Consider the following 17,880-nt stretch of genomic DNA (forward strand, 5'->3'; position numbering starts at 1 on the left):
TTTATTGTTTTGTCTACCAGTAACTCTGGAACGGGTAGGGCGTTTGTTTAATCGTCATTATTTTCTTTGCTTATCTTTAATAGATTCATCATGTTTTGTAGCAATGTGAGGGATTCGAGTTAGCCTAGACAAATAAAGAAATCAGGCCAAAATATAAATAAACTATTGTTGAAACTAAACAAACATTAAAATAATGTAAACCAATAGATGGGTCAATATTAGATGCATATTTCTAGTCGTTGGAGGGCTATAATCAAAAAATTTATTTGGGGGACTTATCAAGCCTATTATGATATTCTAAAGGTTTATTTTGCATGTTCATTATTAATGGCTGATATATCAATATTTGAAAAATTACAAAGAGAAAATAAGATGGGGATAGTTTTCTAAAGTAAAAAATAATTCTTAAGTTAATTTTATAAGGTAGGATTAAAATAAAATACCATTCGGAGAGACCAATTGGCAAATTTTAAAAAAATAGGATCCTTGTGAATAGGTATAGAATAATTAAAATAATATATAAACACCGTAGGACCTGGCATGACACTATCGTAAAAAATGAATAAAAATCTCATTCCCCGTCATTTTTGATGGGCTTTCTTAATAATTTGTAATATTTAGTAAATAATGTATTAATTTCCTATGTATAAACATTGGTATAAACTCAAGACTTGATCAATGGACATGGGAATATCTTTTACAAATTATTAAGGGTTGAGCTGGGCTTGATAAACTTTTTTATAATTATATGCTTCCTAATATTGCACCTCCTACAGTTGCATTAATTTTGAAAAAAATTTCCCAAGCCTAGAGATAAATATTAATAATTTGTAATATTTAGTAAATAATGTATTACTTTTTGGTTTTAATATAGCCTCCTACAGTTGCATAGAAAATTTAAGTTATAGGATCATCTGTTTGTATAAAATAAATATATAAAATCAACATAGTAAATAATGTATTACTTTTTGGTTTTAATATGGCCTCCTACAGTTGAAGTTATAGGAATCTGTTTGTATAAAATAAATAAATAAAATCAACAAATAAAAAATAAATAAATAAATACGTACCGATGACATTACGTAACGATAACATGACGGAGCGATGACGTAGTGAGGACATTGGAAAATTATAATATAGATAATAAAAATTAAATTAAAGGAATTGATAAGGTTTGGCTATCATCAAAAAAAAATTTTTGGGGGACTTATCAAGCCTATTATAATATTCTAAAAGTTAAATCATAACATGATGAATGTAATGTTATTAAGATTAAGGTTAATTAATTGTAAGGTAATTAAAAAATAAGATTAAAAAAGGGGGGAAAAAAGAAGGTATAAATTATTATATTATAAAAATTAAATTAAAGGAATTGATAAGGTTTTGAGAAATAGTGGTTAATAGATAATAGAGATTGAAAGAAAAGAATGAGATAATAAAATTTAGTGATAAATAAATTCATTAAGGAAGGGGAAAAAAAATAAAGAAAGAGTTATTAATAAGGATTGGAGATTATAAATAGGTTAGGATAAGAATATTTAAATATTTGAATATACTTGGTTATCTTCTTAATTATTGGTTATGAGAAAAATATGATAATAAAAAATTGTAATGTTAGTACTGACAAAAATTGTGAGTATGTTCAACATAAATATACAAGTTGAGTATCTTGTAGAGATTTCATTAATGTGTAATTGATAATATGAGATAATTGATAAGGTAATCTAAAAAATAAAGAAAGGATTAAGTGAAATAAAAAGTTTCATTCATATTTACAAAGTTGAGGGAATATTGTTTTTATCAATTCAAAGACGATTTTTGAAATTTCTCAATCCATGTTAGGTATGTGTATACCATCAATTCTCGAAATTCCATTCATCTGTTTGTAAAAATAAATAAATAAAATCAACAAATAAAAAAAATAAAAATAAATACGTAGCGATTACATGACGTAGCGATGACATCACGTCACGATGACGTGATGTCATCGGAAAATTATAATATAGATAAATTTCTTATACTTGTTTGGAAGAAATTATTTACCAGGCTTTTATATTAATGTATCAGAGTTGGGCAGGTCCTCCGAAAAAAGAATCTAGATACAGATACAGATTCTTTGTTAAAAAATGAATCTTAGATACAGATACTGGTATCTTTTTCAAAATATCAAAAGATACAAGATAAAAGATACTTGTATCTTAAATGCAAGATACTTTTAAATTATCGTTATCAATTAATAGTTTATAAATTACAGTTTTTATTATTTATTTGTGAAGAACATAACATACGCATATAACATGAATGAATATTTACAATAATTAATAAAATTATTATGATGAGTTAATTATAATAATCAGGCATTTTAATATTAGTGATAAATACCCCATTCCTAGCATAGATAGGGAAAGGAGTCTAGTATTTTTAATGGGAGTTGAAATATTAATTTGCAAAATAGTATTTAAAATAGATTCATTATTTTATTAGATAATCAAATTTTTCAAATAATTTATCATTAGATTGCCTTCTTGGCCTACTTAACATTGTGCAAAACTAAATTATCTTTCAATTGGAGCTGACTTATATTTATAAAAAATTCTCTTAATGGAAGGATAATTTAAGCATTTATAATGTATTTCAACTTTCTTTAATATAATTTAGAACCTCCAGTTCAATGTTATTTGTACTCAGAAAAATTTGTTTCACTAAGAAATAACTAATCATCATTTTCTTTGTTAGATGTTAAATCTATCGGTGTTATAGTTTGAACTTGTATATACTCTGGTTCAGGGCTTCTTTTATTAATATATTTTGAAAGTATTTGCTTTTATCATCTGACTCGATCCATTCCATGCCACCTTAGGCAGCTTTTAATAAAGGTAACAATATTGTAAACTTGAATATTTAAGATAACCTAGGCCCCTTTTAACCACACATAAATAATATACTTTAATGTTTAACAAAATTTGTGTTCAACCATTTATTATTTTCTTTGTTTATACAGGTTTTACATCTAGCCTGTACGTTGTCTTTTTTAACTTTTATTTTTAAAAAATTTCCATATAAAATTTTAAGATTTGGTTTTGATTCGCGGGAACTTATTTCATGATTTAAATTTTACTACCATGAGTGCTAATCTTCTACAAATTAAAAAATGTTACATAAAATTGGAATGATATTCATCGAGTTACATTTATATATAAAATATAATCTTTATTTCGTTTTGGTGTTGTTATTTTTTTATCTATCTACCTTAATATGAGTTGTAAATTTTCCAGCTAATTTTGATTGTCATTATATAAAAAAATAAGGAAATTAATACAAGATTCTCGAAGAAAATAAGATATATACTGTTATATGTATAATTTTAAACATGAATATTAATAAGAATCTGTATCTGTATCTTTTGTCAAGAAAATAAAAATGAAAAAGATACAAGATTCTTTTCAGAATAAAGGATCTTAGATACAGATACTAGTGTCTTATTAAAAATGTCAAAAAGATACTGAGTAAAAGATACAAAAGGATCTTGTATCTTAGATACAAGTATTCCCGGTTCTACCCAACTCTGTAATGTATATATAAGTAATTTATTATATTTTATATAAACTAATTAAAATATATTTAATATTTGTTCCAGGCTTATATTTTTAAAAATATTAACCTCCTAAATTGTAAAAATATTTTCTGACTATATATAGACTAAGGTAACCTAGCCGAAGGCCGGGCAAAAACGGACCGAAGGCCCGCCAAAAATATAGTCTGGGGTGAAGCCCCCAGTAATTTTTAACCCCCCCTTAGGAAAATCGTGGCTACGCCTATGACTGTAATATATTCCATAACTGCCAAATACGCCCGTAAAAGTAGCATTTTACCTAATATTTTATAACCAATTTTATATAACTACTTACTTTTTATAAAGAAAACTCTTATACTTATTTGGACCTTGAAAATTTTTACAAGTTAACTTAGATATAACAAAAATGCCTTTTACTCTCAATTATATAACATTGACCATTAACGACGATCCATATTTAACATAACCCATTTATTCAAAATTATCTTTATCCATAATAAAACAACAACAATCTTACATATAATATGTAGAAAAATATAATATAATAAATCATAATTATCCAATTCTTCATCTCCCAAAGGTCCACAGCTGACATCTTCTACCATTTATCCAATATCTCCAACTAGGGGTTTTTCCTAACAATGAAACCCCATGTGATCATCATCTCTTCTTCTTCCCCCAAGGAAAACTTAATTCCCCTGTCAGAAAATAACTGACATTTTATGTATTATATTAAATTTATTTCTTCTTTTTTTCAACAATTACAACAAAAATATTTTTAGGAAGAAGCATGGTAATTAAATTTAAAAATGAAGTTTAGTGATTTTGAACTCGGCTAATTACAAGATTAAATTTTTTAATTTTCAATTAATAAATAATTAGGGTTATAAAATAATTTAAATAATAAAAATCAATTAAGCATCAACTGTTAATGCTAAATTAATATTTAAACATTATGAGTTGTATTGATATTCCATTTTAAACAGAATTTGATTGCAAGCTAACTTAGTGAATATAATTTATATATATTAATCTAATCTAATAAATAAAATCACACTTATTTAATAAAAACTCAGATAGTCTTATTAATTTTTAAATAATAAAATCATCAAATCTATATAATACTTAATAGAATTATAAAAGAAATCGTTCAGGGGGGCTATCAAAAAATTTATTTTTAGTTCAAGCGAATACTAAGGAGCCATTAAGAAAAAAAAATTTATTTCGCTTCAGGTGCTATTCAAATTTTTCAAAGGGCTATAGTCCCTGCGCGCCTCTCCTCCTATTGACGTTACTGGTCAAATGTGATAGAAGTACATTTGTTTCTTGGGATGGTGAATTACCAAGAGTCGTATATACAAAATTTAAATTCTATTTGTACACTTTTACACCGAGACTAACAATAAAACTGTGGGTTGATTTTGATCAGATCAAGAAAATGAAATATTTATTAAAGTTAAAAATATATTATCAAAAGAGCATACAATAATTCCTTGCACATCGATTTCTTACTGGCCAGGAGAAACTAATTGCATACTCGTGACACTTTCAACGGCGGAAAGGAATTATGTCACTATTGATGAAGAAGTTTTGGCGATAATGTTATCAGTTTATTTGTGGAAGACATTTTATTATGGTTACAGATCATAAACCATAAAATATTTATTAGATGATAAATGAGACCTAAGCAAAATAACAGTTTCTATTAAATTACTACTGTGATATATTTTATAGATCTAAAATTATAACAAATGGGCAGACGTTTTATCCAGTTTAGAGGTAGAGGATGCAAAAACCTATGAGTTTACAAAAAAAAATTAAGATGAAATCAGAGAATTATAAATTAATATAATAGAAGACCTATCTTTCACTCGCGGTAAAGTCGTGAGTGAGTCAAGCAGTAATACGAATCTTAAAGAAATTATTTTATTAATTAAAAACTATTGTAATATTGAAAATATTAATAATTATCCGGAGATTATAAAAAAATTTATTTTAATTAAAGATAATATTTCGTTAGACGTATTATTATTTTATAATTGTAATATTAAGATGAATACTTTAAACAAAAAATGCCTTATTCAAATTAAAAGAATGATTACGATATTACTTAATTTCAAATTATAGACGACTATGTAAATGAGGATATTTCGAAGATAAGGGAAGATATATATTTGAGATTTTATGGAAGTAATTGACTTTTTAATTTTATGGAAGAAATCTTTTTTTATTTTTAACTTTAATTTTTCATAGTTTTTACTATAATCTTTTTATAATGTTAAATTAATATATTTTTACTTTATAAGTTATTATTTTATATTTGATGGAGACGAATAAAGAAAATCATAAATTATGTTATAACATTTTGGTTTCAACTTTATTATTCTATCTTTCATCTTTTTTAATATTTAGATTTAACTCTTTTTTTTTTATCTTCTACAATGGTGTTCAAACTTTCAATTTTACATTGGGCAGAAGAGCGAAAACAAAGTTGGACCAGGTTCTCCTAAGTATTCAGTCTAATAATGAAAATCAATGGTTACAGAGGAACAAGGAGTGGTGTAAAACTGCATTCTAATGCTAAAATTTCAAAAATAAAAAAGTTAGAAAAATATTTAGAGAAATGTAATTAAAATTTAAAAGACGTATTTTTTTTAAAAAAATAAGAAAATTTATCGTTTAAAACAAAATTTACTTTGGGAAAGATATTTAGAGTTGTTTAAATCAATTTTTAAAGACTTATGTTGAAAAGGAAGAAATTATTTTGCGGTAGCTCAGTTAGATTTCAGGTAGCATTAAAGAAGTTTGTGTTATAATTATTTAAAGGCGATAATTTATAAAATTTATAACAAAAATTACTGGTAAACTTAGAAACCAACTTAATCTAATTGAGACTATAAGATATTCTAGATTTTAGAATTATTATAAGTTATTAAATAATTGATCACTACAGATATGACAAATAAAAAGGTATATAAATTGTGGAGATTAAATTAATTTATTTATAAAAATATAATACAATTTAAAATATGCGAAGATTAAGATTAAAGACTGAAAATAGTTTGGTTAAAAGATACTATAATTTTAAAGATACGGAGAATAAGATAAGAAAACTAAGATGAATATGCAATTATTAATACGGGAGACCGGGGTTATTTTTATCTATAAAAATAAGTGTTATAAAAAAATAGAATAAGGAAATTTTTTAAAATATTTAAAAGTATGGTAAACAATTGAATTTATATAATTTAAATTGCTATACAAATATAAATTTAGAAGAATTAAATAAATTTCAGAAAATCAAACTAGTATTTTGAACATAGATCTGCCCAATTTTTTTTAATATTTCTGAATTATCTTTATAAAATAAATAATTGTTTTGTTAAAAAAAATATCATGGTTTAATGACCCGTAAAAATTCCTTCAAAATTATCAAAAGTAGTAACAATTAATTTATTCTAAGATAATATATATAATTATTGGCAAAAATTAATAACGGATTCAATTCAAAATTTATATAAATAAAATTGAATATCAAAACTTAAAAGGTAATGTTGTTTAACAAATTTATTAAGTCTGATGATTAAAATATCGTCTTAAGTGCATTTGTCCAAATTATATCGTAATGAGGCTACTTAATCGTACTGCAGTGAAAGATCTTTTATCAATACTTGCTAGCAAGGATCAGCTAGAACTACTGGTTAGATAATATAGGTTCCTAAAATATTTTGGATAAATGTAAAAATATTTTGATGGGAAGACAATTTTTGTTTATATACTAAGCAATTATTTTTTGTTGTAATATCCATTAGCGAATTAGAGTTAAAAACAACAAATAAATACATTTCGGCTCAAAATTAAAGTGGAGCCAACTATTGGGTGTTTTAGGGCATCGGTTATAGTACTGTGGTATGAGTGTCTTAATGAATGACATAAAAGTTCGAGTTTTTTATAGGTAAGAAGTCTGTGAAGAGGAAGAATGTTGCAAGAATTCCAAAGATTAAAATTAGTAATAATATATAGGTATTTGATATTTAAAATGCTTTTTAAAGATTTATTAATAAAAACTTGGGTTTTATTTAAATTAGAATTGGTAAAGTCCCAAGTTTCTATACCATAGGTTAATAAAGATATGATGTAAGTTTTGAAGATTCGAATTTTAAATTTACTTGATAAGATATTAGTATGGCATAATTTGTTAAGAGAAAAAATTTTTAAATTGGCTTTAGTAAGTTTAGAAGATATGTCCGGTTTAATGCCTAAATAATTAAGGGATTTAGTAAAAATAATATTATTGTTATTAAATTTAAGATTAAGACCTAGGGGGGGGGGGGGGTGTAGAGAGTATTTTAGTTTTATTAAAATTAATTTTAAGATTCATTTGAAGGAGAACTATATTATTAATATAATTAAAATCTTCGTTAATAATACAGATATCGTCCGCGTAACAGAGCCAATCGATATTGTGAAAATTGCAAGAATAAATGAGATCACTAATTAATAAATTAAAAAAGGAAGGAGAAAGGGGGCATCCTTGTTTAATGCCGCATTTGATTTTAAAGTAAGGTGAGGATAAGTTATTATGTTTAATATTAACAAAATTATTTTCATAAATATACATTATAATTTTAATCAGATGAATGTTAATATTATATTTAAAGAGGATATTCCAAATATCAATAAAAATAATATATGTATCGGTTTTATAAATATGTGCTTTCTCTAATCTTATTTTAAGTGAAGTAATTAGTTCAAAAGTATTTCGTCCTGGTCTGAAGGACGCAATGGAATTATGAATTTTTTTGTTGATATCTTTAGAAATAAGATTGAAGATAAATGTAGTAAATATTTTGTAAAAAGGGGAAGAAAGAGTGATGCCTCTATAATCATGGAATAAGGAAGGGTTTGATTATTTGGGTAAATTAATGATAGTAGATTTACACCAATTGGTGGGAAGAATTGCTGTGTTTCATATTTTATTTAAGGTAGGAAAAAGTAAACTAGTAATAGTTTCGGGGAATATTTTTAATATTTCATTGTGTATGTTATCAGCAGGGGATTTATGGTTTTTGAGATTTTTTATAATATTGATAAAATCATTTTTGTTGAGAGGGAAGTGAGGGGTAGTAATAAGTTGAGATGAAGAGAAGGAAGAGGGACAGGGAAGTTTATTGTTAAAGAGTGATCTATAGTGATCCACAAAAATGTTTAATTGGTCTATAGGATTTTTTGTAGTAAATTGACCAATTTTTAAGTTGTTAATTTTTTTTGTCATTAGAAGATGTGATGAATTTTAGTGTTTTAAACGCATTATTAAGGTCGTTATTGCGTTTGAATTTAGATATATTATTGATTCTATTTTTGAGAAAATTTATTTTTTATCTTTTCTGATTGATATTTTAATAATGTTAAGTTTAGCTTTAATGTGTTGTTTTTTTCTAGTTTGTTTTTTTATATTTTTATTGGGGAGAGAATTGATCAGATAAGAAGTATAAGATCTTAACCAATCAGGATAGATTGTTTTAATATTTAAATGAAGATATGCTGAATTGATAATAGAATTTTGAATATTGTTCCAAGAATTATTAATATTGATTGATTTGAGATTTGAATGATATTTATCAGCTAAGATAGGGATATTTAAATTATTGATATTATATTTTTTTGATGTAGAAGATATCAAATTTTTTGAATTGGAAATATTAAGGTTTCTTAATAATAAGGTTTAATAAATTGTTGTATCCCAATAGGGCGATGATCCTATAAGAAATCGATATCATTAAGAATTAAAATATTTTGTATAAAAAAATTCAGTAAGGAAAAAATCAAGTCGACTTTTATATAAAGAGTTAGGTTTAAAATAGGTAAAATAATTATTTTTTTTGTTTAAAAAAAGTGTTAATTATTCTGATTGGATTTTTTTACAAGTTTCAATAATATTTTTACCGTTTTTTGATCAAGGGCAGCAAAACCGATAGTTTTATTTATATATTCGTTACCAATTTTCATAATGATTTGTATTAATTTGTTTAAGGTGGTTATTTAGAGATATAATGAATTTGGGATATTCTGAGTGATTAGCGGGAGCATAAATATTAATAAGATGGGTTATTTTTCTTTTAGTTTTTAGTGTAATTGAAGCAATGCGATCACTGATTGTAGTGAAATTGGATGTATATTTTAGAATAGAGTCTTTAATAATAAATGATACACAATTATGATAGTTAGAAGAATTAGAAATGAAGATTGTATAACCTCTTAATTTTTTTAATAATGTTATTATTGATTAAAGTTTATTGTGTCATTAATATATAGATATCTTTTTTCTCTATTCATTTTCTTAATATAGTAACTTTATATAATAAACCAGGTATATTATAAGAGTAAATAATTAATTTTTTATAAGACATAATTTTAAGAAAAAGATAATTATTAAAGAATAAGATTTGGTTTTTGTTAGATAAATTAAAAATAAAGCAGACGATTTTATTTTATTTAGAAATGAAGAGGAAAAAAACAGACGATTTAATTTAAGGTTAAAAAATAACATGTTGAGTGTAGTGTTATTGAAAAAAATAAAGTTAATTAGTTGTAGGGTAAAGAAGTATTAGATTAAAAAAAATATGTAAAAAATAGATTATTTAATTATAAAAAATTATAAGAAAGTTAAATTAAATAAATTTATAATGTTATAAATTTTTGTTAATAGATAAAAAGGAATAATAATGAAAAAGTTTATTGATAAATGGATGAGATCTTTGAGAGAGGGGAAATAAAGAAAAAGTTATATATAGAAATTGGAGATTAGAAATAGTCTGGGATAAGAATATATAAATATTTGAATATACTTGACTCTTCTTAATTTGGTTTATGAAAGATAATATATATGTATAAAGATTTGTGATATATGTATTGAGAAGATTTTGATTATAATAAAGATTATTAAATGAGTTGAATATTTTGTAGAGTACAAGTTTCATTAATGTGTGAGTGGTAGTAATGAGTGAGGATTGATGAGAGAATCTATAAAATAAAAAGATTAAATGAAATAAAAAATTAGCCTGAATTTTGAGGAAGAAGAATTATTAATTCTTGAATTATGTTTTATTCATGTTGTTTATTTCATTCATATTTTGGATATTAAGGAAAATTGATTAAAACGATTTAACATCAGCCATTTTCCCGCAGACGATTTTTTCACCTTGTAATCGTAACCAAATGTGTTTAAATCACATCTGTTTGTATAAAATAAATAAATAAAATCAACAAATAAAACTAATAAAAATACGTACCGATGACATGACTAGCGATGACATGACGTCCCGATGACGTAGTGAGGACAGCGGAAAATTATAATATAGACTAGTAGAAAGCCCGTCAAAAATAATGAGATTTTTATTCATTTTTACGATAGATGTCATGCCAGGTCTAAGCTCACCCCTTAATAATTTGTTAAAGATATTCCGATGTCAAGTGCAAGCTAATATAAATTTTGAGGTCCTAAGCCCAGTCGTATCCAATATAATTTTGAAAATTTTTTCCCACCTCGGGGATAGTTAAATTTTTAATTGATTTATCATCACATGAAGGGGAATTATTTGATTTACCAATTAGTTTAAGATGTAAAAAAAAACATGTGAATTCCGTATTAAGGGAAACTGGGAAGGCCTGGGCAAACCACTTATAAGAGAATCATGACAAATAAAATAAAGATAAAATACTCTTATACTTTTTGGTAATAGGATCAATTATAATTATATATAAAAAAATAAATTGTTGTTTATTATATAGGGTTATTGTAGCTTTTCGGATAAATTTAATGTATGTCTTGTATTTCCCAAATTATTTGTCTATATTTTATGTTGAGTAAAAAAAAATGATATCTATTTAAATAACAAAAATGCCATTAAACACTAATAAAACTTATAAGCAAATTATATATATATTTTTTTTAAGAAAATATTTTTTATTGACATATAAATTTAGGCAAATTTTTTTAAAAAATAATGAGGAATAATTATTATGTTGTGTATTTGATAAAATTAAGAGCAAATCCTTGTTGGCATTTTTATTTTTGATGGAAAAAGCGACAAAATAAATCTGGAAGGTGTCTGGAAAGGAAATAATTAATGTACAATCTCATATCATTTAGGGTTGTAGATGAAAGTAATGACGGATTACCAAAGTGTACAAAACACAATACGTCCTGATAAAGATGAGTCATATGCCTATGCCTTGGGATACTGGTAAAAGAAGAACGCAAAATGATATTTCTGTCAATGTCAGCATTGGTAGCCCCCTCTAAAATAGAATCATGAACCACAATGTTAACTCATCAATAAAAAGGTAGTAAGAATTGTTATAAAGGCCACGAGAGAACTACTGCATATTTTTCCATTAATAAAGTTAATGAAAATGGCCGTACTGCACATTCAAGTTTGAACATTCCTCTAAATAATCATGAAAGTTTCTCAGAGAATCGGATAAAGTAATATTTATAATAATTCCTAGTGAAGTGAATGATAGTACGGAATTGAATGCTTATATTTGTTAAAAAATAGGCAGAGGTGGCATAGGGATTATGGTAATGGTGATAGAAATATAATTTAGAGGCAACTGGGTGAAAATAAAATAAACATATAAATATAAAACATAAGATAAAAAAAATAAATAAACCTCCAGAGGAGTTAATTTCAAGCGTAGTTTTTTATTAATTTGGCTACCAGTAACTCTAGAACGGGCAAGGCGTTTGTTTCGTCATTATTTTATTTGCATATCTTTAATAGATTCATCATGTTTTGTAGCAATGTGAGGGATTAAGGTTGGGTTAGCCTATACAAATAAAGAAATCAGGCAAAAATATAAATAAACATTATTATTGAAATAAAACGAACATTAAAATTCTGTAAACCAGTAGATGGGTCAATATTAGATGCATATATCTAGTAGTTAGAGGGATATCATCAAAAGTAATATTTTTTTTTGGGGGGGGGGGGGGGGTGACTTATCAAGCTTATTCCATTATGGGAGATAAAAAGCATTTTAAGGTCAGTGTCATATTCATAGGTGTAAGCGGAGGAGGGGGGGGGGTGTTTTATTATAATTGTTTTGTAGAGAATTTTGTAAAATGTGGCATCTCCATTATAAGAGTTTTTAAAGAAATGTATTCATTTGAATGGAAAATTGAACAAGAAAGTGAGTTCGAAATATTGAAGATTCGTGATTTATACTGAGCATAATATATTAATTCATAGAAAGATAACAAAAAATTAATGTTTTCCCGAGATTAAAAAGTTGGTTGTTACTCGTTGGAAGTTTGAAATTAGGTATCGGCGAGGGAAAGAAAATAATTTGTCAGATTTTTTGTCTAGATTAGGATCGGTCACTTCAAATCCCGAAAGATTGTCAATAAATTATGGATAGGGAAAATTCGTTAATTCGTTCATTATCCTATATGCTAAAGAGAGGTCCAACCATTTGGTAAGATCTTAAATTAAATATCGAAAGACAAAGGTTTAAATCAGTTAAAATTATATTTAATGGGTATAAATATATTGGAAATATAGAAATGATTTGTATAAAAAAATACAAAGAGTATTGTAAATTGTGAACGATTGTATAATATATGGAAATCGTGTAATACCTTAAATTGTGCTATGAGATTTTATTTTTATTACATGCTGGTCATCAAGATAGAGATTGAAATCGAAGCGTGAATATGTTTGGTGGCGTAGAATAAATATGTTTAAAAAATTACAAATATATGTGTTCCTTATAATAATACGGGTGCCTCCATCACCCATAAGGAGGTTGGCAGTGTGTAACCAAAGTCAAGTTAATCATGGGAATGTGTCCATATTGATTTTCATAATTTTGATAAAAAAATATCTATATTATAATTTTCCGATGTATTCAATAGTCATGTCTCGTCGTGTCATCACTACGTCATGTCCTCACTACATCATGTCCTCACTACGTCTTCAAACTCCATTTTAGATTTACATATCATATATTCAAAACTGATTTACATAATAAATTTGTTGAAATATGAAAGATTTTACAACAAATATACACAAAAACAATGAAAGATTTATATTACTATTTTTAGAAAAATCTGTAAATATATATCATATTATATAGAAATTTTTTTATTATTTAGACAGGAGGAATAATAACATTTATAATTTAATAATTTTATGTTCAAATTAAGAAATATAATACGCTGAAAAATACCTAAGAAAATAAAAGGTCAAGAATTTAAAATATATAGTTTAGGTTTTAATAAATAAAGATATATAAAATAATAATTAATTTAAGAACAAAAAATAAAGTTTAAATAATAAATTAAATTTGAATAATCAATTATGACCCCTTTTTAAATCAAGTTTCGTGTTTAAAAATGAGTTAGGATTTAGAACGTATGTTTAAATGATTTTTTCACTTATCACTAGTAACGTGTGATGAATTCAAATTTTTTGTTTTTTATACTCAATTTCTTCTTAGCCCTAACTACTGCTGTTGACCGTAAAAAATTTAAAACTTGTAGCCAAAGTGGCTTTTGTAGGTTTATTAAATATTATTACATATTGTTTCTAATATATTCTTATTTAAAGTCGACAAAAATCATTTATTGGAAACACACATAATTATGAAATTTTACATGAAACCATCAAATTTGTTGACAATTCTTTAACATTTAATATAAAAAATAATTTAAAAAATTTTATTTTAAAGTCTGAAATTCATATATTTAAAGACAATATTATTAGAATTTTGATTGAAGATGCATTACTACGATATAAATCAAAAGATTCCTTACTTGATATACTACCAGAAAAATAGTATGTTAATATTAATTTATTTTTATGAACTATGATGTTTTAGCTCAAACATAAATTATCAAAGGACAGATTTACAGCTTCTTATTCATTTTAATGATTTTAAAATCATTATTGACTTCAAGCCTTTTAAAATGTTTATATTGCAAAATAAAAAGCATATCCTAGTAATAAATGGTCAAAATTTGTTTAATTATGAGCAGTAATATATATTGTGGTTTCATAAATATAGTAATCTTTAAGGAATGCTGAGGATAAAGATGAAGAAGATGATCCTTTACCAGTATTTACCTAGTTTAATAAATTAATAAAACTTTATTAGAATGAGGTAATTAAGAAAAACGTTGAAGATGACACTGACAATGATGAGAATGAAGTTAAAAAAAATGATGTTGAAAAAAAAAATTACCAAGAAACATTTGATGTACATACTGATACAAAACCTAATGGTAATAATTATAAACTTATAATTATAATTATATTAATTAATTAATATATTCATTAGTATTACCTTAATTCTTATTTAATGAAAATATATTATAATTGATTTTACCTTATTTAATTTTTTTCTATATCAAGGTGATACATCTGTTGGTGTAGACATTACATTCCTTGGGTCTAAACATTTATACGGTATACCTGAGCATGCAGATAATTTTGTTTTAAGATCAACAGTGTAATACATCTTTTTGATTGATATAATGGTTTTATATAAATATTGAGGAAATATTAATTAATTTTTAAATTTTATTTTAAAAATAATTTACAAATGATCTAAATATTAATAATGAAAATAATCATAATATTTAACTTTTTATATTATAGAAATGACGAACCATACAGATTGTATAATTTTGATGTATTTGAATATGAATTATATAATAAAATGGCCTTATATGGATCTATACCTTATATGATAAGTCATTGGTATATAATAATTTTTTTTAAAATACATTATATTTTTTAATTCAAAGTTCAACTCAAACAATTGGAATTTTTTGGAACAACCCTTCTGAAACATGGATAGACATAAAATATGCAAATGATAATGCCTTTACACATTGGTTTTCAGAAACTGGTGTGATTGATTTGTTTATATTATTGGGTCCTACACCTGATAAAGTATTTAAACAATACTCGATGATCACAGGAGTTACTCCATTACCACCTGTAATGTTATATAAATTTATTATATTATTATATACTGTCATTTTCTTTTTGATGATTTATACTTTTAATAAATATATTTTTCTTCTCTAACTAAAATCAATAATAGTTAAAGGGTAACCAGACTTTAGAACATGGACGTAGATTCCTGATCCTCCCAAATAAAGAATGGCACTGAGCCCCCCCTTATCACAATGACCAAAATGTAAAATAATTAAATTATAGAATAGATACTGACTATCAGGATCAGTATTGTCAGATCCCACATTGACTAGTAGGCTACCACAATATTTTTAAAAGTCAAAATACCACACTCATCTCAACTACGCAAAATCTTCCACATTCGAATTTTTCTAAAATTATATCCTTAAATTTTTTTATATAAAAATATCTTTTATCACATCCAACTGCTATTAAATTTTTTTTTCTCTAGCTTTCACCTTTTCTGGTGGTAAGCTCCTTCAACATCTCTCTCCACTTTATGTTATTCATACAATCTCTTTTATCTATTTTATACTTCTTTATATTGGCTCTAATTTTATGGCCCCATTGAAATTTTGGCCTTCCTCTTTTACGTTTGCCCATCACTTCCAAACTTTCAACTTTATTTCAGGGATGTGAACCCTTCAACAAAAAAAAAGGGTCCGGGTCCGGGTTTGGGTCCTGTAATAAATTTTTAAAGGACCCGGGTCTAGGGTTCGGGTCCAGGTCCAGGGAACATAAAAATAATGACTCAAAATAAGACTTTTTTTTCATTCATTTTTATTATACTTCAATATATATACACATTCATAGTTCAAAATGAAATAATTTAAATTTTAAATATTTTATTCAATCGAACGATTATAATCTTCTAAAATATCATCCTTGAGATTTCCACATAAATTAGACAATATGTATTTCAAAGAAGAAAATCCACGTTCTACGCTGACCTAAAATAGATAGTTATCTTTATAATATATAAATTATTGTACCTGTGTCGCCGGTACAGCCATGACGAATCTAGACAAGGTATACAATTCAGGATATATTAGAGAATTTTCCTCCCAGAATGTTAAAATATTTTTATCCCTATTAATTCTCTTAACTTCTGAGAATTTTTCAATTAAAGATACAATCGATATTTTTTTCACCTTTCTATCTGATCCTGATGATAATTTTATTTTTTTTTCTCTATCTAATAATAAAATTTCGAGATCGTCAATATTACTATCATCATTACTATCGCTACAACCATTAGATGTTGAAGCCTCCAATATATTGTTAATAATAGAGTTATGGTTATGCCATAAATCGTCGAGATGGTCTATTGTCATTTGCTTTTGCTCAATACTTAATAGAACTTGATATCGAGGATCTAAATATATTGAGGCATACACAACACTATTTTTCAAATATTGTTGCTCTCGTATTTTCATGTTTTCTAATATTTCGTATGAAAAGGAACTTGTAAATTTTTCTAATTCTAATCGACATCTCACCCATATGCCATAAAAATCGGATAAACACAACTGTTCTGACTGCAATCATAATGTAGTAATTTTCAAAGGAACCAACACCCTAGTAAGGTCTTCTTTGATTTGATTTCAATCATCCTCTGACAAAATGATTTCACATGATCCTATAATAAAATCATCACAGAAATCTTTTAAACTTATTAATCGCTCTAGCATCATACAGATAGAGGACCAACGGGTTGTGCAATCTAATATTGCCATTTCCCTTTCATAGATTTTAATATTCGTACAATTGTAGGAGTTCTTAAATATTTTGCAACATCCCTTGCTTTGTCAATTATAGTTTTAAAGATATTATTTTTGAGGGAATCATTAATAGCTAATTGTAGTATGTGGGCTGCACATCTGATACAGTATATCTTCGTGGAAAAATCTTTTATTATCTCCGGTATGTCAAATTCACTTATGTCCTCAAAATTATTATCATCATTATTTATATCTATATCATCCATTTCGTCCAATGAACATTCATTTAATAATTTAATAGATTTGACTAGATTAGCACCATTATCCGTAGTAATGGTATAAACGTTTCTTAAAGGAATATGGAATTTATTTAAAGTTTCTATTATCATTCTTTTTATATTTTCAGAAGTCGAACTTTCTTTAATCTCCTTCATTGCTAAATTTCTTAAGATTATATTATTTCCTTTAATATATTGTATATTTATTCCTAAAATATTTTTCCCTAATCTTTGGGCGGAAACCATTTTTAATGAAATTAATTTGTTTTTTGTTTCTTTTATAATTTTTGCTTGCATTTTTTTCGATTCATCAACCACTA

At 25.4% G+C, this 17,880-nt stretch overlaps 1 protein-coding gene across 3 annotated transcripts in view; it reads left to right on the top strand.

Annotated features, from left to right (window-relative positions):
• The first annotated feature begins 14,012 nt into the window (after window positions 1–14,012).
• Window positions 14,013–17,880, top strand: part of LOC135928505 (neutral alpha-glucosidase AB-like) — a 72,832-nt gene continuing 68,964 nt past the window's right edge. For all 3 annotated transcript variants that reach the window (XR_010572360.1, XM_065464967.1, XM_065464968.1), the window contains exons 1-8: window positions 14,013–14,138; window positions 14,188–14,415; window positions 14,459–14,614; window positions 14,656–14,695; window positions 14,735–14,861; window positions 14,992–15,088; window positions 15,238–15,339; window positions 15,387–15,582. Coding sequence is in view for 2 of the 3 variants with exons in the window: in XM_065464967.1 (XP_065321039.1) it covers window positions 14,035–14,138; window positions 14,188–14,415; window positions 14,459–14,614; window positions 14,656–14,695; window positions 14,735–14,861; window positions 14,992–15,088; window positions 15,238–15,339; window positions 15,387–15,582 (1,050 nt within the window). In the remaining variant the exon portion in view is untranslated. The remainder of the gene's footprint in view (window positions 14,139–14,187; window positions 14,416–14,458; window positions 14,615–14,655; window positions 14,696–14,734; window positions 14,862–14,991; window positions 15,089–15,237; window positions 15,340–15,386; window positions 15,583–17,880) is intronic.

Source organism: Gordionus sp. m RMFG-2023, chromosome 4 (assembly GCF_954871325.1).
Source record: "Gordionus sp. m RMFG-2023 chromosome 4, tfGorSpeb1-WG-v2, whole genome shotgun sequence".
Taxonomy (NCBI): domain Eukaryota; kingdom Metazoa; phylum Nematomorpha; class Gordioida; order Chordodea; family Parachordodidae; genus Gordionus; species Gordionus sp. m RMFG-2023.